Source organism: Megalops cyprinoides, chromosome 7, assembly GCF_013368585.1.
Source record: "Megalops cyprinoides isolate fMegCyp1 chromosome 7, fMegCyp1.pri, whole genome shotgun sequence".
NCBI lineage: Eukaryota > Metazoa > Chordata > Actinopteri > Elopiformes > Megalopidae > Megalops > Megalops cyprinoides.
This window is the reverse complement of record NC_050589.1, coordinates 11,747,855-11,775,109: the sequence shown is the minus strand read 5'-3', so window position 1 is coordinate 11,775,109 and position 27,255 is coordinate 11,747,855. Positions and strand designations below refer to the sequence as shown.

The 27,255-nt window shown below is 43.9% G+C and overlaps 1 protein-coding gene and 1 non-coding gene across 3 annotated transcripts; both read left to right on the top strand.

Moving 5' to 3' along the window:
• The first annotated feature begins 1 nt into the window (after window position 1).
• inavaa (innate immunity activator a) lies at window positions 2-22,781 on the top strand. 2 transcript variants are annotated; one of them, XM_036533865.1, is made up of 10 exons: window positions 2-92; window positions 11,320-11,439; window positions 12,829-12,962; window positions 15,000-15,122; window positions 15,272-15,503; window positions 15,651-15,704; window positions 15,876-16,143; window positions 17,007-17,159; window positions 17,417-18,146; window positions 22,444-22,781. In XM_036533865.1, exons 2-10 carry the CDS (start codon window positions 11,385-11,387, stop codon window positions 22,534-22,536), a joined length of 1,842 nt encoding a protein of 613 aa, XP_036389758.1. In that variant the 5' UTR covers window positions 2-92; window positions 11,320-11,384; the 3' UTR covers window positions 22,537-22,781. The 2 variants fall into 2 exon arrangements, with proteins under 2 accessions (XP_036389758.1, XP_036389757.1); XM_036533864.1 differs by lacking the exon at window positions 2-92 and adding an exon at window positions 8,720-8,790.
• A 3,225-nt stretch (window positions 22,782-26,006) lies between these two features.
• On the top strand, window positions 26,007-26,170 carry LOC118781436. The gene has a single exon (XR_005005095.1). It is a non-coding gene; the product is annotated as a U1 spliceosomal RNA (small nuclear RNA).
• Window positions 26,171-27,255: the final 1,085 nt, after the last annotated feature.

Below are 27,255 nucleotides of genomic sequence, written 5' to 3'. Positions count from 1 at the left end.
ATATTCTGTTCGCGCGATGCACTGATATGGATTTTAAAAAATATTTTGTGATATCCCATACTTTCTCGGATTGTTGAAGCAATACAAAAAAGGTACGTAATGCTTTTAATGAAACTTGGTAAGCTCTCGACCTTTTGGTGCAATTAGAGAAATTAAGTAAAATGTTTAGAAATGTCTCTTTTTCATATTGTTTAATTTTAAGATTTTAGGTTTTAAATTGACCAACTAAAACCTTAAACCATTTAAACTTAGTTACGCGTGTGATAGCTGAGGGCTTTATTAGAGGAAAACTTTCATCATCCATCATGAAGCCCATTTTGGCATTACAGGGTGCATGCAATGATGTAGGGGTGATTTCAAAAGTGAACTGTTGAAGATCTATAATATTATTCATTTGAGTCAAGATATCGTTATAAGCAAAATGCAACGTGTGGGATGACGAGTTTTTCCCTTTACAATGTTATAGGTAGTTTAAATAGTTTCGGAAAAAGTCACCTGAACCAACGGATACAACTCAAGTAGCCTAATCAGTAACTTCGAATTGTGATTTTGGTCGTTCGTTAATTAAAAGGTTGGCTTTGTTGAGAAGTAAGGGCTTCTCTTCGTGCACAATGACAGATTGATTTTAATGACAGATTTTTTTTTTGAGTCAAGTACGCAATACTACAGCTACACCTCGTTCAAATCGTTGGAGTCTTAACAAGTTGTTACAGGAAACTCCAAGGAATGATTTCAAAGGCGGCTCAGCGGAGACACTGTCAAACTACAAATTTCTGTATCAGATTACCCATTTTTGGATAGAGTAGATTAGACTGACTACATCCTTAGCTGTGATCATGGTATCAAACAATGAGCGTTCAGCCTTTCAACTCGGCTGCCGATAACGTTTCTTTGGGTAAATATTTGCGGAGGACGTTTACATATAATCAGCTGTAAGTTGCCATGTTGACCTCCTACAGTCCCCCGCACACTGTACATGTCCGTGGTCTGACATATATATCCAGTGTTTTATAACGAATGAGGATCGTCATCAATTTATGAGACAAACGACAATTCACGTTGTAAGAAAAACGGATTTAGGGATTGTTGCCTAGCGTTTTCCCGTTTCTTTCTTTCATTTTATTACTGTGGAAGTCTTAGCATAATGAATATCGGAAAGCCAAAGACACACGTTCACACCACTGATACATAATCAACAAGAAGCATCTGTCAGTGTTGTCAGAAATGACCGTTCTGGATCTGAACAAAGTATATTGCCTCCTTGTATCCTGTGATGAACATTTTAACACTGCATTGTAATGCAGCCATAAGGACAATCTGGGAGGAAGTAGTCTATGCCAGTGTCTTTCAGGAATTAAGCACCATCACGGTGGAGGGACAGGCAAACAAAAGCACTTACGTGGGGGAATTATCACATTGCTACACTACTGGGTGTGAGTCTTCACTCCTAGGTGACATGAAGCCGCTCTTACAAGCCATAAAAGCTCATATTCTGTGCCAGACCCTGACCAGAACATGCACTGTGCCCTCACAAAATGGAAATGTAGCCCCTTACATTAAAACCTTGTGATTTTGTGAAACTGCTGGGTTACTTATGGTTGGGGCAATCTTGCATAATCCTAACACCCATCACATCTGAAAGGCCCCAAAATGTCTATAATTCTCTGTATATGAGATCTAAAGTGAAGTGGAAATGGCGGTGAGTGTCCACAGACAGTGGTCAAAAAGACCCTGTGAAATAAGACCAATTTAGGTTTCACATTTATTTTTTATTATTATGTATCACATCAATTTAGCATGCATATTTACATGATCTATATATTGATTCATTTTTGATATCTATTTGAAATTGTTATTTTTACCATTTTTACCAGAGTCTTATTAAAGGGGTTGTGAGGATACTGATCACATGATGTTAGGGACAGTTTTTTTCTCCAAATGGGCACAAAAAAGTCTCTGCCTGTTGCTCTTCCTCCTGAAGGAAAGTGTGCAATCTGCCCATCAGCTGACCTGGTTCATTGCTGTGTTTGGTAGTGAGGACATTTCACTTTGTCCATCGTCTTGGATAAAAATCATTCCAGGCTTTTCTGCAGAATCAATCAAAGTCACATTCAATCAACTTTCCTCATTTGTTCAATCAACATGTTTTTGGTGGGGGAGGGGGTTGAGTTTGATGTGTAAATTGGTCCTGTGTCTGGTGGCCTGCTGCCAATGCGTTTTGCCCCTCGGGGTGAGGGGGTGGGGGCTTTAAGAGGCTGCCCGGCCAGAATTGAGCGGCTGTGAATAGCATCGGAATCTGCGGCATCGTGGGGCTGGGGTTGGGGGATCACGGTGGAGAGAAAATAACAGCACGGGCCTATTGTGTTCTGCTGACAGCTGCGGAGAGATCTCACACCACACTGCGATAATTGCCCGGGTGCTTGCCTTCTCCTCGGCTGCCAGCCTCCTCTCTGATGTCTCAATCTCACTCGCTGAGACATTGGGAGCCACGCGCTCCCTGGTGTCTTAACCCTTTAAGGTGGGGTTCTCAGACTGCAGAAGAGTGTCTCGTTAGTGGCTGAAAACATCCTCTGACTGTCATTGCGCCCTGGCCCTGGCCCACGGCATTCAAGATTTTACCAATTCAGCAGTTACTCAACTTGCATGGTTATGTGATGTTGTGGTAATGTTGCCACACTGATATATTTCCACCGCAACATTAGCTAAATGTTTTGTGTTGGTTGGTTAAAATGTTTCCCCTGCTCTTGAGGACTGAGGGTGTAAAGGAGTTATGTTGGGTTTGCTAGGGCCGGACTGATGAACGCTGGGTTAACACAAAAGGAAAGTTGCTTCACTCTGTTTCATAGATGCAGTGTGATCCAGATCGTTGCTCAGACAATGGGAGCATTCTTGATCAAAGTGAAGCACTCAGCCGTTGCGGTTATTTATACTGTTTTTTTCTGTGTATAATAGCGTTCCCTGTCTTTCTGTGCTCTTTGGCCTCGTTTCTCCCCTCAGTGAAGGCTTTCTGACGCTCTGCACTGCCCTCTGACAGATGCCAAATGAGATTACAGACTCAATTCAATTAACTGCATGACTGCAAGAGGAAACTGCACCAGGAACCTTTAAAAGGGACACAGGTGAAGGACTTTGTTTTTTAACTCTAATAGGATTGACTTCAAGACGGTTCATCAAGTCAGACACAGCGAGCCGAAGGAAATCTTCACTGGCGCATACGGAAGACTTGCGGTTGATTTAAGATGCCATGCTAATGTTTGTTGTTGTTCTTCTGCCCCGCTTTGAAGGCTGTCCTTTCAAGGGCCATGGAGTATCAGTTGTGCAGCGAAGGTCTGAGAGGCTAACCCCTCTTTGCTAACCCTGATCATTTAGTATCCCCTGCCATGGCGGGGTGATGAATGGATGTCACCGCAAGGCTTGTGTTCTCTGAAACCTTAACCGGGACCAGATGCACCATGCACTGGATGCACCTTATACCCCACCTGGCTTCTATCAGTGCCTCATTGTGAGGGGCGGGGCTGTTTAAATAAATGCAGTGCCCGCTCGCTCCTACACCAGCCCGGGTATGCTTTTCCACCAGCTTCCTGCTTGCAACTTTGTTTGGGTTAAGCTGCTGCGTTCTACCTCGACTGAGTCTTTAACCCCAACCCACACCCGTACATGTAAACACACACACACACACATACGCGCTCATACAGTTTGTAACCGTAGCACACAGTGTCTGTCGTCCAGATGAAATGGGATTAAAAGCTTTCCTATTTGCTGTGTTATACTCTCCCTTACTCTCGCTTCGTTGCTGTTGTGTATGGCTGTCGGACAGCTTCACCCGTGTGGGTCTACAGACTAAACAGGAATGGACAAAAGCCGACCACTTTCCGGTCCATAATTCATTGTTATTGCAACAGATGGAGGAGTGAGATACAGAGAGCATTATCTTCCTGTCAGTGGAATGAGAATGAAATCATAGGTTCACCGGGGCATGTGAAAGTTAGGCAGCAAAGCAAACTGATGTTTGTGTTTCTCATATTTTGCTAATTTTTGCTTTGAGGCTTGACCTGAAGAGAAGCTGTGTCACTGACCATTTGGGCTTGTTTTCAGGGTTATGACTAAGTGGTGAGCTGTCACTGAGCAGGCTATGAGCGGTCATTCTCCAGTCACACCCACTGCTCTTTTATTTTTAAGTGCTCCCGTGACCTGATAGTTGTGTTGGGTTTTGACTGATAAGAAGGGAGTGGCGTGTAGCAAACAGTACCTGCTAGGCCTATACTCATGGTCTTTTCCCTTTGGCATGTGGAAATCCTTCCACCCAATTTCCCCAGCTTCTGTGCGATGTTTAGGATGGATGTGTGTCTCTGAATGGATTTTTGCTGCTCACCAGACTCTTGAAATCAATCACACTGTGAGGCACTTTGGTTTTTGCCAAAATATCAGCATTTCACACACCCCATCCCACCCTGTCCCACATGAAGATCCTAATTATAAGGCTGAAAAATACTGGGGGGACTTTCATCTTTTTTTTTGGTGTGTTTCATGTGTGCCCTCTCCCAGCCTCTGAAACTCTCCCTGACGGTGGTTCGGGGCTTTGTGGCAGCAGTAGTGATCACAGCAGCAGTCTGCATTCCAGGGGAGATCACAGCCCCCGAGGCCTCGTGGGACAGGGTGGTGGGGAAGTCAGAGGAGACGGCGAAATCTGCCACAGTGTCATGTTCTGGCTCATCTGAAAAATATTTCCGCCGTACTCAAATGAGTGTGGGATTGGTGGGGGGGGGGGGGGGGGGGGGGGTACCCTTGCTCTATAGATATCCTGTAAACACTGGTTACGGAATCCCTTCAACACACGGCTGTTTAGACTAATTGCTCGTAATGACAGAGCCAATTAGACCATTAAAGGCTACAGGGTGGGGACAAAGATGGAAGGTAACCCTGTTCCTGGGGATCAGAGTGGCCCAACCCTGACCCAAAGAGCCAAGAGAGTGGCCCCCATTCATAGAGTAACGTCTCCCTCAGGCCCTCACCTTTGACCCCACCCCCACTCATGCACAACCCCCCATTTGTCAACTGTGCCCCCATGCAGCCTCCTCTCTGCCCATGAGCATGTGAGAGTGGTGGGCCCAGTCGGGCTGGAGTCCCTCTGTCTGCTGGCGGGCCGCAGGCGTGGGCCCGGAGGTGTCGGGAGAAGTTGCCCCTGCAGCAGATTGTGCAGATACAGAGGTCAGGCCGGGGGCTGAGTCAGTGTGTTTGAGTTAGTGGCAGCCCAGACTGGAGCATGCTGGATCCTCTTTGTGCAGGTCACTGCTCACTGCTGCAGTGCCGCGCCTGAGCTCCCTGACTGAATGGGAGGAGATGCTCAGATGAAACAACACTCTGTCAAACTTTCTCATGGAGGATTATGCTTCTGTACTCCCTGGTCCAACACACACACACGCACACACACACACGCACCCCTTCCCTCAGACCCCTTACTCAGGGCAAGAGCTTATGGAAATCTAGGGATAGCCTGGATAAAATGCAGCCAAGACAAGGATTTAAAATCTTTCCTGGTTAATCCCGGGGATGTATATAATGCAAACAGGGGCGTGCCTGTCCAGCATAGGTTCCGATCTTTTATCTGATTGAGATGCAGCTCGTCTCAGTTGAATGGCTGATATTTTGACTGGACTCATTACTAGGCTGTGTATCTGATTGTGTTTAAAAAAACAGTTGCGCCCACCAGATATTTCTCATGAGGTCTGAACAATACGATGAATCCACTCGCAGTATAGTTATAGTTATAGCCATAATTAACAGTTAAGGTAATGCATAATAAAGGTTTTATCTACTTATGACAATGTCCGTTATTTTTTTGGTCAATTCAGTAAATTCAAGAGATGTAAATGCAAATGGTTAACATTGTACTTTAATTGCTTAAATTTTTTAACACTTTAATATTAGTTTATCAATAATTTTAAGAATGACAGCTAAATTCTGAACTAAAAATTTAAAAGGTGATCTAACTCAGCAGGTCAAAAGATATAGAATGTGGGTGAAACAGTGTATTTTTACCAGCCATCATAAGGGACGGGAATATTAACCTCAAATACAGTTACTGCCTTTACAAAGATACTTGTGTGTAAAAGTTTGAGAGCTATGGCTGACATTCCATGTGAGCAAAAAAAAAAAAAATTTTGAAATTTGACAGTTCTGCTCTTTGGGAAGAACAGTATGAAATACACTCCATTCAGCTAAGGAATCTGTGTGTTCTGTTTTTGAGTCTGGTTTACAGAGAAGGAATTCATAAAAATGACAAGATTTATCATTTTCATTACTTTTGACCTGCAGTGATGCCTTTCTGCCTTCTGATGGCTGCCGCGTCTCACACTGTGTACATTGTATTGTCACGCCCATAGTGTGTTCCTTGGATATTTGTTGGACTGCACGAACTGTGCTATCACACACACATCAACATGAGAAAACACTTCCTACCAGGGCAGCTGAGTTCACACTAGCAGTTCGACAGTAAATATTCACTCATAACACAACACAATTCACTGTTCAATGGTTCATTTCGTGCTGTGCTGAACTGTTACTCAAAGTGAAGCAGATTAAGTTTCCCCTGTTAATTTCAAGAGAAGGGCTAGTTGTTTCCTTTGCAGCTACAGCCCAAATAAAACAATTCCATTGTGTGATTCCTTTTCTAATCAAGTCCCAGCCAATCCCTGATGACACAGAGGTATCATGTGGTAGCTCAAGGTTTGTCTGCTGTGTTTTTGGGCCCAGACTCACAGCGGTTGCAGTGTAATAGTGTAGCCTCTGCAATAGCAAAGGCTAGAGGTTGCATGAAGTCGCAAGGCTGTCAGTGGGTGTGACTGGGAGTTATGGTCAAGAGGATATCTAGAGACATTATCTGTGAAGTGTAGCAAAAATTTGAGGAATGAGAGTGCCAGTAAAAGTTGACTGATAAATGAAGGAAATCTGAGCCTCATCAAACAATGTACATATTTCTTTAATACAGCAACAGAACTCTTTTTGTTGCCACCATATTCTACAAGGCTAGGTTTCATCAAGGATCAATGGGTATGACGTCAAATGTGTAGAAGTACAGGCTGTGTATGATACATGTGCCTGATGTGAGATGAATACTGTGAAAACGTAGTGCCGTGTAAAAAACCACAATATTGGCTTTAGGCCCCGTACCTTGGATAACAGCATATTTTATTGCCCATCTGTAAACCAAAAACAATTCTTGTGCGAACTTTCTGTCCAACGTTGCTTTCGCCAGACACACAAGGAGGAAAATCCACAAGAAATTTAAAAATGCAACAGACCTTCAGTTATCCTGGATTGAAAGCCTACACTTTGTGTGGCATTTGACATCAGCGCAGACCGTGGACCCTCAGTAAAGCCTTCCCATGGAATTCATCTAATGCGGCAGAAAGCGCGTTCCGCTTTAAAGCACTTCTACCCTTGAGAACCAGTGTGCTGCTCGGGTCGCTGGCTGAATTGGAAGGTTGTGGCGAAGAGAGCAGGTGTAGGGAATAGCCATTCCGACCGCCATCTGTTTTCTTTCGGGGGTCTCGACTCCGCAAACACGGTCCGTTACGCCCCTTTCGCAGACACTGCCGGGCCTGCTACGCTGCGTCTCGTTGCCATGGCGTCAGGTCGGCCAACTGGCTTCGCATTATTCCTCGCTGTGGAGAACAGTGAAGCGTGTGGCCGGCTTTGTTACTTCTTTCAAAGTAATCCTTTTTGGATGGCTCGTGTTGTGGGCAGTGTTGTGGAGGTTTGCTTAATTCTATACCCACAATTTAGAGTGGCCATTATCTAATGAATATTGACTGGATAGTTTCTGCTTAGACTATACGAAAAAACTTTGTTTTGGTATCCTGTTGCTGACAGATACGATACCCTCATGGCACTACTATTTTTAAATTCCTTAACAAACCCATGAGATTCTAAGGAGTAGCCTAGCATTCCGGGTGTTGTACAAAAACGAAAGTTTTATTTCCTACAGCTTTCGTGCAAAAAAGGGAACTATTCTACAATGTAATGTGAGGGATACCTCAAACATGAGAATTGCAGTGGAGAGGCCTTATGTTAGAGCGCCATCTAACGTGATAAACACATTCTGTTCAGAAAGGATAGTATCGACTTAATGGACTAAAAAAATATAATCCCAACTGTAGTTTGTGTTGGACATCTGGCTCCGAGAAAGAGAACAATACTCCGCAACAAACAAAACAGTGACGTTGACCGCTTGCAATCAGATACATTGATCAAGCCAAAAATCGTTTTGATGTTGCGTGTTTCTTTCTGTTTCTTTCTCACTCTCAAACAGATAAAATGGTCAAATGAAGAGGAACGCTCATTTCAGACAACGCATTTCGCATTCATGTTATTTTAATCCTACTTTTGGATTAATTTAATCGCAACAATTAATTAGAATGTAATCAGATTCAGCGCTCTGCCACATGTAATTTTTTGTACATACGCTTTTCTCAATACGACGAGGCCTGCAAACAACTTTAAACAGAAAGCGCCGGCCGGAGAAGCGGGGCTTTGTTTACATTGCGCTGTCCAGGCTGAAAGCTTCCACACAATAGCGCGTTGTTGTTCCTCCTCTGAAAACGCTTCCCCAGGTATGTGCACCTCTCGCCACTCCCTCTATGACATGAGCCGGCAACACTCTCCACACCTACTCTGCTACCAGGCGGTACTACCTTCGTCTTTAGCGGGTCAGAGTACAGTTGGTCTAAAGCCGGGGTAGAGACTAACGCAGAAGTCACACGCAAAACCAAGAACCACGTACTGTATCATGTAAGTACTGTTGTTTTATTTTATACCAGGTAAATCTTTCTAACATATTAAGGACTGTTATGTCGTACATTATAGTAGGTTCCGCTTAGCTCCAAGACTTCTTGGCTTGATAATCGTTACAGCGTGTATGTTGGTAAATTAACGTTCGTAACGTTTCATTGTTGTAAGCTGATATATAGCAAAAGTTTGGCAGGGGTGTGTATATCTAAATATCAGTTATTTGTTTCATGCGCTAAAATAATTTCATAATGACTTTAGTAGTTCTTCGAAGTAGTGCTAAAACTTCACGTATAAATAAAGTTTGCAGTGAAGGAACACAATTAAATTGACAGCGTGCCCGTCAAACGATAAATAAATAAAACCGACTTCTGTTTTGTCTCTCATCGGGGACAGAATATGCAAGAATCCTGTTTTTATAACCCGGTGGAAGCTTTTCCAGGCCACTCCATATGAGGCTTTTGGTGGCGTGTGAAACTCTTTACCTCCCACAGTTCAACCTCGATGTAGGGCCTTTGTTTCAAATGATGAACGCCAAGGTGATTCAGACTGTTGCCCCATGCTTGGCTTCGTGAAGACATTAGAGGCTTTTTTTAAACCAATCCCCTGTCGAATATGCGGTGTTTGACGAGTGATGTGAGCAAACGGAGATGTGGTAACTGACGAACTTACAAAATGACAGTGTTGTAATTATGGTGAGCCTTGTGTTTTGCGCACATTATTGCATTGTTAGAAGTTTATATAATAGAAATGGATATGATGACTTTAGAGCCACTGTGTTATAACAGTGAAGTGTAGTGTGGCTGTCCCTGTCATATTATTGTAGTATGATTTCCACTGCATTGGTTAATTCCTTTGTCAGATAATTCCATATGTTTTAATGCTAAAAATAAGTATCATAAATGGGGATTAGTAATTTACATTGCAATTCATACAGGGTGTACTGTGTAGTTTGTCTGTTGTCATCAACATGAAACCCACTTTGTCTTGAAAACTTTTGTTTTGAAGCACATCTTGGTTTAATGCCTACACCTGCATGTAATTCATAATGCTGGACCTCTTAACAATAGTTTCAGAGTAATAAACAGTCAGCTGTGAAAATGCCCTTGGCACTCTCCTACCTGCTCAGTACAATTTTATTATCTTTTTACAAGCCTGTAGGTCCTTCTCAGGCTCTGAGATTACCCTGCTCCAATCAGGGGTGATGTCAGCACACTGAGCCCCGCCTGTTGCTCCAGAAAGAGGAAGTGTTCTGGACTGCCAGGTCCTCACATGTGGGAGAAAAAAAACATCTGGTGTGTGTCACAGTTTTATGGCTTCAGCCATGTACTCTATTACATACTACTGGTGATGTCACTCACAATCATTTGGCTTATCTGCAGTTCGTAGGATTCAGTTTGGTTTCAGTGTGATGTCACACCTGACTGATTGGTGCAAGAGCTTAAGTTTTATGAATGAGTTTGGATTTGCCCAGATTGCTATAGTTGAAAGTTGCTCATTAGGGTAGTCACTTCAGTTGAATCACTTGATATGTGTGATTTAGAGTTCTGATAAAGGACATCAATTTCATAAGTTTCTTTTCTGTTTTCAGTCTTGGGTTTTTATGGTTTGGTGCCTTTTCCTCATGTCTGAGTGAACTTCCTGTTTTGTGCCTGTGGCTAGGTACAGTCAGCATATCACCTGGTTATGGAAAGGTGAGGTGCTTCATTGGTCACTTAGTAGGTTGACCCACCATGTGCTGTCAATGACTCACATGTTTTAACCAATCAGACCCTTTTTGACCAGCTCAAACTGGTCAATAATTGTCTGCATTCCACAGTCCATTAGGCTTCACTGTTCCACCACTGACACCCACTCAAACCCTTTAGAACCCCTGGAGCTTCAGGTTTTTGCATTCTCATTTCCAGCTTCACTGTAGAGCAGTGCCCTCGACCTTTGAACTTCCTGACCCTTGCAGTAGCAATGTTTCTTATGTGATAATCCATTAGTGACACATTCATTTACAATACTGTTGAGAATTTGGGAAGTCTGAATGTGTCCCTGGGCAGTGCAAGGCCTGAGACAGCTTGGGACAAGCCTGAATTGACCTGCCTTGGCTGGAGGGTGTTTGGGCACCCAATTGTTTCTTTTGGGTAACTGAATTCTTATGTATGGTCCTTGGGAAACTGTCTGTTTAGCCTGGGGGGAGACTTGGGCCAAAAGAAGGAGATATTGAGAAGATTAACTTTATTGTGTTAATGTGGTTAAAGGGGTGTTCGAAAACACTTTCAGTAGAATGCTTTCATTATTATTTAAAATTCTGGAGAAAGTATACAGTTTTGAAATGGAAACCTGATGAAAATGTTTGGTTGGACTCACCAAGTAGAATGCTCTTAAAGGCTGATGTATAAACCTTTAGGGTGACACCCGAATTGAAACACTGCAGAGAATTACCAGATGTAACCACCAGTTGCCTTTGAAAAATTAACCTCTCTTTCAAATGGAAAATAAATTTGTACAAAAAATTAAGATGCACCCTTCTTCCCTCTGCAGGCACCTCTGAACTGAGGCGATACCCTCTCTTTGTTTGGAGAAGAGCTAACCCCTGAATAAAAGACATGGAGAGCAAAGAAGAGATCAGTGATACTGACAGCGGCATCATTCTGCAGTCTGGTAAGACCCAATCATATGCTACATCAGTTGGCCAAAATACAGTTCTGAAGCCAGGTAGTCATGAGGGCAGGCCCTGTAATCCAAAGGTTGCCAGTTCGATTCCCTTGTAGAGTTTTTTTTTTTTTTTACCAAGGTTCTGAAACCAACCTGCCTCAGTAAATATCCATCTTTATGATTAGATTTGTAAACCTTGGAAGTCACTTTGGATGACAGCATCTACTAAGCACATGTAATATAACGCGTGTGTGTGCTTGTGCTCTACTGGTGCATTGTGAGACTGATTGGGGAAGCTGTGTTCTTTGTGATGTTTCACATGAACTGTAGAACTCACTTTTCTATCACTGCATCTCATCAAGTCTAGGTCTCTTTAGGTTTGGCTTAGAGATTCACTGACAGGGGTCATGTTTACATTGTGGTGAAGATGCATGGGTTCCTGTCAGACTTTGGTACAGTATAATTGAGAACTTTTGTGTTCACCACAAGAAGGTTCCCTTTGTGTGAACTGGGCTGAATCATACAAGAGGTTATACCGGTCCTGGTGAAAAGGCCAACTTTAAAGATACGCAATATTAATCTCAGAGGCATTGCTGGTAACATTCTTCTTTGCTAATGTAATCTGGTAATGCTCTGTCTGTTTCTCACAAAGGTGGATTATCAATCTAGACAGAGCAGAGGAACTTTTTTTCACATATTCACCATTCCAGCTCCAGAAGCTAAAAAGCAAGCTCTCAGTAGTGGGTCCCACCTCTCTGATGAAGGGAATCAAAACAATGGGCCACATCTGATAATACTCACCGTGATTTATCTTCTAATCTCACAGGAATGTGGTACTCAATAGAGCCAGTTTCCAGTCATCATTGGCCCTTGGTGTGAACTGAGTGTCATTATTTAGCAATGCAGTGGAACAGCTTAGAGTTCCAGGAGGTAGTCACATTATTGTCCCTTTTGTTTCCATGCCAGTCATATCACACATGCACAACTTCAAGTGATTAATTTGACAATAAGCTCCAATCATGAGGTCCATCAGTGTTCTCACTTGTGTTGACTAGGATTAAGGTGTTTGTTTCCTCAGGCCCAGGCAGGATCTGAATGTCCACAATCTAGTCAGTGACCAAATTCTGAATCCTTTATTGACAGAGGTATTGCTCTGGCACTGGTCATTGAGAGACTAAGGCGTCCTGTCCAATTCTGGTGTTGTTGCGGTAGGAATTTTGCTCCTGTTTGAAGTAGCCAAACCACAGGTATTGCTAATGTGAAGTGGCAGCAGTAGGGTCTTGGGTGGCACCTTGTCACAGTCTAATGATACTGTCCAAAAGGTGTTTTTCCGCTCAGGTGGAAGCTCTGTTGAAGGCGGAGCACCTGATGGAAGGTCATTGTTGTGTCCTCCAGGTCCAGATAGCCCCTCCTCTCCTCTGAAGGACCTGACCACTCACACGCGAGCCATGAAGCTGAAGCACAAATCATTGGAGGACCGACTGGAGCTGTGTCTGCTGGAGCTGAAGAAACTGTGTATCCGCGAGGCCGTGAGTACTCACCTCCCGACAACATTAACATTTCCCCATTTGGCAGGCACTCTTGCCCTGTGTAACGTACAAAGCAAAAGTACAGCAGTGCATTTAGAGGTCACATGAGAAACGGTGCAGATGCAGAAAACGTCAGGAACACGTCGGAATAAGAATCGGACTGTATTGGCCTAGCATGCTTCTACACATACAAGGAATTTGATTCCAGTTCCAGTGTCTCGCATAGCACTTTCATACAAAGCCAAATTGACAACAACAAATACCAAGTAACAGTAGTGATACAACAAACAACAAGTGCAGTGCAGAACACATACATGGAGTACAGATGGAATGAATCTGGATATAAGTGATGTTGTGAAGCACAGAAATAAAATAGCCACAGCTCTATACTTATAAAGTGATACAACAATCCAGATAAGAAAAGTTGCAGTGTGAAACATAGTACTATACTAATCAATATAAAGTGCACAGTGCTCTTAGCTGTCATTGACAGCCTTTATCCCATATATTATACTGAGTAACATCAGAACACCTCAAACTAGTCCTGCCAAGAGATGTTCTTTTTACTTGTCCTCATTTATCAACTTTAAGAGGCATAGTGGAACCTACTTAGGGTGACATATCTGAGAGGAGCCAGGTCAGTCAACCCAATCATATTTTCCATTTGATGTGGGCTAGCTGCTCACCTGTGCGGACTTGTCTAGATGTGCTTCGGAGGTGCACTGATGATGGGTATATTTACCTGAAAAGCTGTTTCCATGATTACAGAGGGGATCAAGAGCAAGACCAGTAAATTCACATTGTATTGTCTGCATCTGTATTAATCCTGCCGTATGACATGTCGGCACAACATTGGGTGTGTTTTATTTTGTTTGTTCCAGAAGTCATTGACATTGTTCTTTATGGAAATTCTGTTCTATTATGTCACGTTCTGGTCATAAATTGTGATTGACGTTAGGTGTGAATGCATTTGCTGCATTTTTTGAGTAGCTTCAGTGTGTAGGGGAAAGAAACTGATTGTTCAAGCAGAGCATGCAACCCAATTTAAACAGCGGAGCAGAACAAGACTTTACCGCATATTTTGAGAGAACGATAGTGGCTGAGTTACAGCAGCATGGTTGCCTCATGGAAACAGTCATGAAAAGTAGTCTTGTCTTCACATGTTTAAGGCACCTTCATAAATGTTCCTTGTGCGGATGATCATGTGTGAATTAATCTTAGTTCACCTACGGTTGATCAAGGTGTGCAGAATGAAACCCTAAGAAATCCAAACGTCAATCAGAAAAATTATTCGTAAGTTTCCACTTTATTAAGATAACAAGGACAATGTAATCTTGGCCCGGTTCTCCCATTTTCCCAAGAGCATTGAATTGGTAGTCTTCTAACAGGAACCGAACAAACACAGAGGCTAGGTTTACTATTGTTTAGCCTAAGGGATGGAGGATATTTGTAGTGATTTGCTAAAGTTCACCTTTGCACAAGAAAAGACCCACCTCATTTTCAGTTGTCTTGAAACATCCGTGCGCTGTGGCCACTTGTCTTTACTGTCGTCATGCCACTCAGGTGCCTTGTTTGGTTGCACAGCAACACAGGTGTGTTTTATACTCTGAATGTCAGCTGTGGATTTAGTTAATTGCTTTGGTTTACTGTAAGTGCTCCCTTCTACCATTGTCTCTCATTGACAATAATCATAGCAACACGCGCTGGAGTAAATAAGGAGCTGCAAGTTGTGTTTGAACAAAACATTTTGAAAGAACAGATGAACTGAAATATGGCTCAGCACAAATATGGCATCTAGTTAGCTGTCCTAACCATACCACAACCCATGTCACTCACTGATGTTCCAGCTTGACACTTAAACTTCTTTTAAATAAGGAAACAAAACGTGGTCGGGTCAACTCGATGATGCGATACTCTGGTTTAATATCTGGTGTATGCCTTAAATGTTATAATAAGACATGTTGTTCCTCAATGATTGTACTGCTCAACTACAACTGATCGCAATTTCACCAATTTGTCTGCACATTGGTTGCACAGGAGCTGACAGGACACCTGTCGTCAGACTACCCGCTGCAGCCAGGAGAGAAGCCCCCACGAGTCCGACGGCGTATCGGAGCCGCCTTCAAGTTGAACGAAGAGAGCATCCACCAGGAGGGAGGGGTATGTGCTGGTGTCGCTGATTTGTCACCATGATCCTCTAATAAATAAACTGTGTGTTTATCTCTGTGGGATGAGCAAGTGTTAGTCAAGGCATTATCACATGTGAGCTGTATTTGCCTGCTAAGCCCTCTGTGTGTCTCCGCCAATAGGATCCCGAGCTTCTCTCTGTGGAGGCAGAGCTAGCCCTGCAGCTGCAGATTTATGAGGCGGCCCGCAGGCTGTCCCTTGAGGAACACCTGAGCAAGCCGGTGAGGAAGAGCCGGCAGCAGCAGTGCAAACGCGAGGAGAGGAAGGTGCAGGAGCTACGGGAGGCCGTGCTCCAGCTCCGCCTCAGGCAGGGGCGCACCTCGCCGCACCCGGCCAACGCCAGCTCTCAGAGAGGTGAGCACCGCCCGCACGCCACCTGCAGCTCATGGGGCCGGGATGCGGGGCAGAGCTATAGAGCTGGGTAAGGGCAGATGTAGGTATGGGTAGGAGGATGGACCTGCTGAAATCTGAGGCTGACATGGTGCCGATTTGTATCTCCAGATCCCGGCACCTCGGATGACAGCTCCCTGTCAGACGCTGTGGTCCTAGATGAAGGTAAGACCGGAAAGGATGTCTCTGCCCTGTATCTGAAGTGGTAATCTCTTACAACCTGTGGAATTCCCACAGGACACCTCAAGATTTTGTAGCAGGGGTGCCTGGGGTTTCTTATGATTTCTGTGAAAGCGCAACGAGGAATCAGACTGCTCCTCTTCTCCCTGTTCTCAGAAGTGGAGTCCAACCAGTCCTCTCAACTGGCACTGGAGGCTCCAGACCTTGCGGATCCCCAGCAGACCACCGAGGTCCCCCCTCAAGGCCCTCCACCCAGTCCCCGGCACCTCCCACCTCAGACCCTGGAGGGCCTGAGGCCTGGAGAGAAGCACAGCCAAGAGTATGAGCGCTCCCCCATCCAGAACTCACCCTGGAAGGAGTCCAGTCTGGACCAGCCCTATCAGAAACCCAAGAAATCCCAATCTGCTTGCAGCAGCCGGTCAAGGTAAAAAACCAAAAAAACAAAAACACGCCATTGCTCATCAGCAGTAAAGGCAGCCACAGACTGAGCCCAGGAGTGCTCATATTTAAAGGTCTTCTAACTGCTCTGCAAAATCAAAAACTGAGTGTTCCTGCAGTTAAACCTCTAAACTCTTATGGATTGATGCTGCTCCCTCAAAAACATGCACGTATTTTTGTGGGACTAGTAAAAAAAATAGAAAAGTGAAATTATGTCACCTCTGACATGAACCACAAATCTCTGGGTGGGCAGCAGCAGTGTTCAGTCCTTACCACTGAAATGCTCTGAAATGCCATTAAGAGCTGGGGATCCGGGGGGGATCGTTGAAGTGGCTTTGTCTGAGTCGGCATTAGGTTACACCCAATGATTTGAAGGTGGAAATTGCTGGAAAGAAAAGAGGTTTCTGCTCTGACACGCAGTAGAAAGGCGGTCCGAGTGGAGGGAGATGTGGGATGTGGGAATGGAGGTTTGTGCAATGTTGAAAATAGATGCTTCAGCAGAGCGCATAGGCATTTATACCTTGGTATGGTGCCCTCAAAAATGATGATTACAGTAGAATTCAGTACTGGTTTGGGCCTTGGCAACTGGAAACATTTCCTGTGGGTTATTTTCTCAATGTGGAAACAAATCCAACTGTATGAATAAGAAGAATTATAAGTAATATTGAGACTGTTCACCAGCAACAAATGGTGAATCTGTAGGGCATACATGCAAAACTAATGTGATGTGTTGATGTGACGTGACTGGTACGATTTTGCAGCATCTTTTGATTTTAATAAATACTTCAGCCTGTTTATGACCCTTCTCATGAGTGCCATGAATTCACGTTTTCCTCTCTGTGTTCACAGTAGTCCAGCGGTGACTCCCGTGTCCACCCCAGTGGATCCCCGATTTGGAGATGCCCCGCTCCCGTTCCTGATGCCCCTGCGCCACACTCACTCCAGCAGTGCCCCTACCACCCCGGAGCTACACACGCGCAGACAGTACTCCCAATCCTTCCGGTCAGTTCCCCTACAGCAGCCACATCGCCTTCTGCATCGCGCAGCAGACATTTCCATTGAGACTGATACCTCTCAACACAGCTCTGCCAGGGAGTGGACTGACAGGGACCCTCTGTAATTAGCAAATCCAGTTGAATTTTGACTTGCTATAGTATGTAGGAGTCAAACTACATTACACTGAGGTGCCTTTGAAGCGTTCACTGTATTTCATGTATAGCATGCATTTTTGTCTGATAATCTTTGTTTGACTCTGACAGGCTTCCGAACAGCAAGAACTTTCAGGACCCCAATCAGACTCGGGGCCGCGCCCAGCTGCCGCGGAGACGAGTGACAGACTTCACAGTGACCGCGCCGGAGTACTCGCCCCGGAGGGCGGCCCAGGGGACCCCGCTGTACCTGTCCAGCTCTGAAGACAGTAGCTCTGAGCACTCTGTGCCCTCCTACACCAGCTCTCCCTGCCGCGAGGTCCCGCTCAAGATGACCAGGCCGTGCCCGCCCCCTTACGGATACCACCTCACTACCCACGGCAACGGCGTCCACAACGGGCCCCTGGCGTTCACGGGGCCCAGCTTCTACAAAATCACCCCGCACCAGCCCACAGCCAGCTTCTACAGGGAGTACATGGAGGAGGCGGGTGGGTACCCCCCTGAAATCGACATGGGACGACTATATTTGGGCCCACCCCCACCCCACTCCCTCGCTCGGTATGAGTACCGGTACGAGGAGGCCCCCTCTCCACGACAGATGCTCAGGCCTCTGCCCCCCCACACGCGGCTAGCCCGCACCCCTTCCCTCAGGGAATACTCCCACCATCACATGAGGGGGCTGCCGAGGGAGATGGTGTCAGAAGAGCTCAAGTCCTGGCACCAGCGCAGCCAGTTCCGGGGCCCTCGTCCTCGATCCCTGGACCGGCAGGGCGCGGTCCGCATCAAGAGCGCACACGGGCGAGACTCCCCTCTTTCCCAGCAACACCACCTCTATCATCAGGTAAAGAATCTCCTGAATGTGCACCATAAAACACATGCTAACAGAACTGGCATTCTGAAGAGCCTACATTGTGTGAAAGAACGTAGATGGGTACCTTCATTTCAAGCTGCTGCATGATTAATAAGGTAGGAACTGTGGAGGTTCATTTCAAAGGGGCGTAGCCCTCATGGAGCATATCGCCCCTGGCCCTTCCCTGGGCTGTGTGTATGAACCGCACCCAGTGTATCTGCATTTAATGTGTAGCTGGGGCTCAGGCTCTGCTGGAATCTGTGGACAGCCAGGTCCATGAAGTGGAATAAGAGTTTCTACCCACTGGATTTTTCCAGCAGTGGAGCATGTCAGTCTTTGTCAGTGGAGAGAACCTGCCTGTCTGATCTTGAGAGGGCAGGTTTGGAATGGGAATGTAGGTGTGCAGTATAAGGGCTGCTAGTGATACGTGCAGAAAGCAGCGGTATCATTGCCTTAATGGCTGGGTGCCAGTATCGACTTTGACACAATCTAAACTAAACAGTGGCAGAACAAACAACTAAGAAGCTATATTTCCTTGACTTTAATATTGACTAAAAACTGACCTTGGTTGATCTTGAAAACATTTCAAATGTGTAGAATTTGAGAGAATCAAGGTGCATTCCGCCAGGTAAGATCAGTCTTTAGAAGGCTGTGGAGGGTGACGCTTAGCTGTCAGGGCTGTGGTTGAGGTCCTCGCTCCTCTTAAACCAAGTGTCCAAGTTCAAAGATGTGGTCTGGAATGTGAGAGCATGGCCAGGCTTGACAGAGCTGATCTCATTTACAGAACTGTGAGTGATGGTTTCAGTGTGACGCACACTGGTGTTCTTATGGTTCAGAAAACTGGCAACAAGACCCTGAGTTATTTAGAATCCTTCAAATCACACATGGTATTTTATAAATACTGCACTGGGTGCTTCTCACTGTTCAGTCTTATACCAGTGAGGTGTAACCAGAATGATAATGCAAAAGCTGCCTTGGCAGACAATCCAGGATGACTTCAGAAATGTAGTTTTTTTTCCAGTGCTAGAAATACCGTAGAAACCAACAACTCTTAGTGTTGTGATTAACCGCACTGACCACAAATGCACATCACAAACATTCCGCACTGAGCAAATACAGTTACAGCACTTTGAAAAAGTCATAGCGTCCCATGGCTCTCATAGCTGGTCTCTTGATTCCTAAATGAAACTCGCAAAGGGGTCACTACCAGCTCTGCAGCCTTTGGCTGCTTCAGAGTGCTGACCTGCACCAGCGCATCAAGCAGATGCTCCTCTCTGTACTAACTCACAGTTATCAGAGCGCATTTGTCTTAGATGAACATTTTGACACATGGGGCCATTTATCTGTTCATCAGCCGTGGAAAACAGATCAGACAATGATTCTTCTGATGTTTATCAGTAGACAGAACCTGAGAATAGTTTCTCAGGGTGTTTTTTTTTTTTAAGGATGAGTATTTGATTGGACACATTCTTGTCTCTTGTTACAGCTTGGCTCTTGCTGGGTGTCTCTGTTCTTGATAGATGGGGAAGGCAAGTCTGTCACCAAGTCAGTGATAATTTACTTTCCTGGAGGGGTGAAGGTGCCGGTGGCACAGTGTCTGAATTCTCATTGTTCTACTTTCATTGAAACGGATGTCTTTTGTGCTAGTTGGGTAGTGGGGGGGGGGGGGGGTGGGACACTATCAGTCATGTCTCTAGACAGAATGTCTCTATTTTCCTCCACTAGCACTACATATTTTGTGTTTTGCTTTGGTGTGGCTCTGTGGCCTAGGTACAGAGACGCCTGACCTGAAATGTCACACATATTCTAGCAATATTCTGAAAACATTAATTGTTAGTTGGCTTACTTGGAATGAGTAACTACTAGCCCTTGTTTGTAGTCTGTGAGATACTTGGAGTAAACTAATGACAGCCATACATTGTGCAGACAATAAAAGCAAGAGTATCACTGTTTGTAGGCCTGGTCAGGAGGGGACAAGTGACTCCTTCTTTTCGCCTGGTACTCTTAGTGCAGAGTAGTACTGGGTGATGTCTTTGACAGCTGTAGAGAGGGTTTGAGCAAGAAGGAACACACAATCAGGGCTGGGAGCCACTCCCTCGGTCAACAACACTGTGAGTCATAATGTGACACACCTGCCTCTGGCTCAAAGTACGCTGGGAAATCCTTGGGATCCGTCGTGTCTCCCCTGCGTCTGAACAGAGCGTGGACTTCATCCAGTGAGTCAGTGCAGTGTGTTCTGGGAAAACACAGCTCCACCCAGGATGCAGTGCCTTCCTCCCTGCTGATGAGGGAGGTTTTTGATGCCCTGCTTTTTCCAAATGGTTTCCTCCCACCCTGGCTGTAGCAGCATGATTCAAAAATGCGTTTGAGTTTGTGCTGCAGTCTAGAGCTGCGCTGTCAGTTTTCACACATGTGACATTTGTCACAGTTACGTGTGATAACGGTGTGCATACACACAGGTTGTGACCTTTTAACAGAATGGATCTTCTTTTCTTCCTCTTCTTCTCACAAGGTATGTTAAGTCAAAATGCTGTTTAAATTTGCTAATAATTATACAATTGCACAACAGATGTATCTGGTTATAAATACTGTAAAAATCACTAGACATAAAAACACTCTCATGTAAAGAGACCTTCTGTCAGGAAATTCTGACCTTTGACCCAGTGATGTGGGAATCAAAGCTCTGGGTATGATGGCTCAAAGCCCCTTCCTGGCAGATTTTTCTTACACTGTCCTGAGTGTCTGGCAGACATGGCTTGATTGTGTCCCATTCTACCTCCGGCTGTGGTTCTGACACAGGGTGGGGAAAATGACAGATGTTATGGTCATGGATTTATCTGTGTTTTATTTTAGTTCAGTTGATAAGAGTCGGGTACAATTAATGTTGATGGATTCTACAGTGCAATGTTGTGGTGCAGAGCCCTGCACAGATTGTCTGGAGGGCAGGGGCCTGAGGGTAGGATCCATTTTGGAGAAAATCGGCTTCCTTACAGTGACTCAGTAAAAACCATGAGGTCCAAGACCTTGCACTAACAATGACAATGGTCCAGTCATCATGAGAAACTGTCTAAGGCTATCTGTTTTGATTTGGCCATGAACAGAGTGCTTCTTAGCTTTGTGGGGATCCTTTGTGTTGAACCTGTTGTCTGCCTGTCATAAACCCTCACGAGGAGGCATAGGATTACAATCATGGTGGTCTGGCCTTCTAAACCCAGGAAAGTTCTGGTGCTGGACTGCAAAAATGTCATTTCCTGTTGCTGAATTATCAGTGTGAACCTGCTAAATTTATCTATGGTTTATTAAGTATAAATGATTGAAAAGTTACATTGTAGTCTAAGGAGCACGGAAAATGTATGCAATGTATGAATATGCTACAGAACCAGACATTAACAGGGGAGCCGTCGTGGGACTATCAGTGTTATGGGGGTGGGGGGGGGGGGGTGACTCTGGAATGAGGCAGAAACATGCACGTGACCGTTGCCAGTGGTTTGCTACATGTTTGATGGTTTGTGGTTGATGGCTCCAGTCCCTCTTGGCTCAGGTTCCAATGGCGGGAAATGGGGCCAATGTTTCTGCATATTTCAAGACGTCAGAAAACACTAGAACACCTTGCAGTCTTGTGCAGTGATTGTAATGCAACGTCAGAATCATGCTTTTATTCTAAACATTGAGATGAGGACAGGATAACTGTGAGGGTGTAAGATTCCAAAGGGGCCATTTTTGACCGCTAATTCCTCCTGGGTGGGTCGTTATTCAAGTCCAAGGCTCTGATGTCGTACCCTCGAACTAGGCAGTTAACCCAAATGGCCTCTGTAAATATCCAGCCACATAAAATGGGTGATGTGACCTGTGTAAATTGCTCTGGATTAGAGTCTACTAGGCAGATAATGCATGTGTGGAGTAACTCACTTAAGGTTGAGCCAATCACCAATTAATTTCATTCTGAATGAGTCCTTGACTTCTGCTCCCACCCTTTCTTCATCCCCTCTATGGAGCACTGGGTTACTCACCATTCAGAGGGACTTCGTATTTGTTTAATAATGTTTTACCTAAATGTTTTACTGTTTGCTGTGAGGATACATTCTCTGCCTGTCTTTTCACTATCTCACTGTAGCATTGTTCTTCTGAGCATGTAGATTGTGTTGTTCAGAGGGACTGGGTGCCTGTCCTTTATTATAGCTCCTGCTAGAGATGAAACACTCTACATGGAAGTCAGTGGAAACATCCATATTGGTCATCATGCGTACATACAGGCTTACAGTGTCTGCTTTTGGTCCCTCTCTCACAGATTCCCCAGAGGCACATCCTCCAGAGGGCCCCAGATGGGACACCAGTGCAGTGGTTTGTGGAGGAGGACTCTGAAATCATCAGCCAGGTCTAGCTACACGGAGGAGGACTCTGAAATCGTCAGCCAGGTCTAACTCTGGGACCAAGTCACCGAAATACACTGGATACGCCCAAGGGGTCGTGTTTATTTATTTATTTATTGAGCCAGTGGACTCATGGAACCATGTTGTGCACCTGTAGACATTCACTTTTGTAAACACGAGAAGACATGTTATACTCCTGCACCAAAGGAGGCACCTCCACCACCAAATCTATGAATTGCTTGTCTTGAGACAAGAAAGAGACCACTATGTAAGGCAATGTGCCTGACTATTTACTGTAAAAGAAATACTGTATTTTAAAAAAAAAATCATGATTATCAATATTTTTCATGTCAGGAATGATTTTTTTAATTAAAAAAATCTTTTTTGAAATCAAATTTGTTACTGAATGGATTTTCTTTCATTTATAATTGTTGTTGAATGTCTACATTATGTCATATGTTTTTAAACTTAATTTTGTCATTTTTACAGAAAGAAATTATTTTAGTCAGGCTTCAAGCTGAAGAAACGCCCCCCCCCCCCCCCCCCCCCCAAAAGAAGAAATAATATCTACTGTAAATGCTTAATAAAGTCCATAAACTGAGCATAGTGTAGCCATAAAGTGTTGAGTGGTAGATGTTGCCAGTCCATCCTTGTACATCACAGCTGTGATAGACCTAGAGTAAACACCCTTATTTCCAGACCTGTTTTGAAGTGTTTAGTTGCCTGTTTCCTCTCATTTAATTGAATATACACTGCATTGTGTAGGTGGATCTAACCAGAATAAAACTGTTGTAATATTTATAATAAAAGGTTTTATATGTTTTGAGTAAAATTGTATGTGTGTTTTTTTGAATAAGGCACAGACACGTGTTGCATATAACCTTGGAGGGACCTGGAAAACCACAGCATAGCATAGGCATGGTAACATGATAAATGATAACAATGGCAACATGTCAGAATGGTTCACAGAGTCACTTTGATTTGGTATTGAAATACCTCCATTTGCAAGAAAATCTATTTCAAAGAGCTCCTTCAGCAATCATTATAGTAATAATTTATTGTTTTGTTATGTTGTCATGCACTTTATTATGCACTAAAAAGAAAAGATAAAATGAAAATTTTAAGTGGTAAAATTCTCTTTGTTGGATATCATGCACATGATATTAAAACATTCCTCAGTTATAAACTGGGCCATGGTGGAGGCCACCAAACAGACCCAAGTCTGGGCCAGATATAGGCCGTACATTTCATACACAGGGAAACTTGAAATTAACATGACACATTGATCTCCTTCTGCTCCTTATGAAGAGATACTAGTCATTAATATTCTTATTGAAAAACCTTTGTTTTGTTTTTTTTTTTGACATGTTGAAGCAGATGAACAAAATAACATGAGCCTTTTTGTCATCCTTTGAACACTACACTATATCAATCCCAAAATTGGTTGTAATTATACTTTCTATTGATGGAATAATTTATTTATTGATGAAATGCCCCATTGATTCATTAAATGTGACTTTTTTTCAAACAGCAAGCATCGGTATCAGATGCCTTATGGTGATTCTGCTTACAATGCAAATGAATGCCATCTTCTGGGGTAAACCACCGCCTTCACATGAACCGACGATTAAATTTTTTTTAAGATTTACAACTGCTCTACCGCCCATGTGGACCATACTTGCTAATTATATATTCTAATCTTATGCCTGGTAAGCGAGGCAAGACCTTACACTCCTCCTTATTAGATTTACAGGTTTTATCAGCAACGATGCTTGCAGATTGTTCCTTTGAAACCCCTCTTCTATCAGTAATAACTGAAGAAGTAGGTGTTAAGGCGTATAGGCCTACTACGCTTGCGTGGTGCACTACAAGTTTGAGGCATTCACAAATGACGGCGACAGTTCTACGACCTTTGCGAAGATTGTAGGCCATGAAACAACGACAGCAACGAGTCTACAAACTTTACAAAACGCGAACAAGCTCAAGTGTGGCGGGCTGTACTATTTCATACACGTAAGGTGAGTTGCCTCTTCAATAATCTGTTATTTATGACGAATTTATACTGAGTTAGGGAATAAAGTTTTAGCTACCGATTATGGAAACATTCTGACCTTTCTTAGCATACGCTCCTAGACCCGAAACATTCTTGATATTTTGGATTCAGCCTACAGTTGATAAATATTTGATATTTCTTATAGGTTTAAGAGCTTTAATTTGGAAGTAACTTCTGGTATTATGGAAGTTTAGGCTACTTTGGAAGCTCGACTTGAATCATGGCGCTGCTCGCCGGGGTTATTTAATGGGAACTCTTTACCAAATGTCGAAATTATTGTAAATTTTAAAGAAAAGCTTGGAAGTAGATTGCTATAGCTCTTTCATTTTGTATAGTTGACCTTTCTGGTATATCCGCCATTTCAATAAATCCCTGTATAATTTTCAGTAGGACGTCAATGTCGTGCAAGTTAGTAGGCTAGTTTACTGGCATAGCCCCTTGGACGGAAATTCAAAAGCGGTAAAATGGACATCTATAACCCCTGTCGTTCGTCTTAAAGCGCAAGCTATTGTATGCAGTTAAATAAATTAGCCTCAAATATCGGATGTGATTCAGTTAATTGACACTGGCCTATTTCGCAGAGTAGACGTTCTTCTGCGGTGCCAGTTTGTTGAATTGCACGTGTTGGATCCCAAGTAGGCAGGAGGTTGAATGAAATGTATAAATTCAGAGAAAAGAAGTAGGCCCTAATGTAAACTAGCTCACATGTTATACGTCAAACATTAAACCAATTAGGCTAAGTAATCAGAGGGAATACATTGTGAATTAACTGTGCGAATAAACTTTTGTTGAGAAAAAAAAAAAAACTTATAAAGACGGTTTTTGTGAAATATTTACAAACCGCAAACGCGGAAGTCGACCGAGATCCATTGTGATTTCGATAAACTGGTAAAATCTGTAGAAGGATTGGTTGTAGCTATCATACAAGGTTGCGCTTGTAAGAGTGCACGGTTTAGATAACAGTTTAGTAAAGAAAGCGGGGAGTTGTGTCTTGCGCTGCCACCTCGTGATCACAGGGGGGAAGTGCAGTTTTAAGACTCCAAATCGATACGAAACGTAGCGTATGAAGAAAACATGTTATTTGAACAAATCTGAGGCAGTTCATTTCCACCCACAAGCAGAGTGTCTTTGGCTTTGGTTTACTAAGCGCAGCTTTTAAGCATTTCGTGCCGATTTCTGTCATTCACACTTGCCTGTGCTTATTTTGCAAATATGCACTGTGGAATTGTGGGAAAATTGAACGTTCTTGATCTGCAGAAGGCGAGGAAATCCAAATGAGATCTTTTAGTGCAGAGAAGAACTGATGACAGTGTTCACAGTAAATGTAGTCTCAAAGTATTGCACCATCAGCGACATTCGGAGTGCAGTCGCCCTGACTGTGACACGTATGGTCCAGAATGGTAACCTCTTGTGTGACGTGTACAATTCATACTTACCTGGCAGGGGAGATACCATGATCAAGAAGGTGGTTCACCCAGGGCGAGGCTCAGCCATTGCACTCCGGCTGTGCTGACCCCTGCGAATTCCCCAAATGTGGGAATCTCGACTGCATAATTTCTGGTAGTGGGGGACTGCGTTCGCGCTCTCCCCTGATGACGTAGTAGAAAAATAGACGGTTTATACGGAAACAGGAGAAGCTAGTTGTGATGCTGTGTGCACCTCCATAGTGCACAAGATGGTAGTCAATCACTTAATTAGAGCTTAGTTGTGAGTCTGTGAGCTAATACTTGGATGGGAGACCGCCTGGGAATACCAGGTGCTGTAAGCTTTTTCCCTCAACAGGAGGCGCTATTTGACCACAAACGCACACTTCAGCTGCCGTATTAAATTGCATTACTATTATTATTCTTTCCTTTCAGCATCTATTTATTTGTCTTTCCATAAAATCATGCACACTTAGTTAAGGCGATCTAAGGAAGGGCAGATGCCCACAGCCGGGCAATATATTAGTGAATGTTCTTCATCTGGACGCTCTCTGAATCTGTCAGACAGCACATCAGAAGCTGAGGGAAATCGTTACCCATCCCACAATTATGGACAGCTTTACTGAGGTGCTAGTTTGGTGGCTTTAAGAGCAATAGTAGTGAATGGTGTGTAAATGTAATTGAATATGCCCATAGCTACGATGTTAAAGCTTGCAGAATAAAGATGACAGAATATTGGTGAAGATCACGTCTTTTTAAAACTGAGCATATTTGATTTGATGAATTCGGAGGACATGAATTTCTAGAAACAGCGAGGCTAACGTTAACTGAGTTAGGCTGTTTTAGAGCAGGCTGTGATGTGCTGTCATGGCAGCAAGCGTGGTTAGGTTTACACGTGGTTTCGTTCGTACATGTCTGAAAGAGCTCACTAGTCCCCAGTCAGTTACAAAAGCGAAGACTTTCTGTGGTGCCGTTTTTATTTTCTTTCGCGCGTTTGGCATTTATAGCAATTTGTGTCTTCCACGTAAGCATCTATTGTTGGATATGGAAATGTACAGTGTAGAATTACGGGGCAATCGAAAGTTTTTGATAGGCACGTAGTGATTAAAAAATTCAGCGGCATTTTCAGTAGAGAAGAAGACTACTTTCCACTTCAGATCATTATACTTGGTGTGATGACTGCTGCATTAACATTTAGGCTATGACGATGACACGGAAGTAAGGGCAGTAAGTGTATGGTAAAATGCATACGA

Bases quoted from the DNA above. Each gene is read 5' to 3' on its own strand.
- inavaa (XM_036533865.1), top strand. From the start codon at position 11,385: ATGGAGAGCAAAGAAGAGATCAGTGATACTGACAGCGGCATCATTCTG. The intron at 12,963-14,999 runs GTGAGTACTCAC...TTGGTTGCACAG, and splicing joins AACTGTGTATCCGCGAGGCC to GAGCTGACAGGACACCTGTC. The intron at 15,504-15,650 runs GTGAGCACCGCC...TTGTATCTCCAG, and splicing joins CAACGCCAGCTCTCAGAGAG to ATCCCGGCACCTCGGATGAC.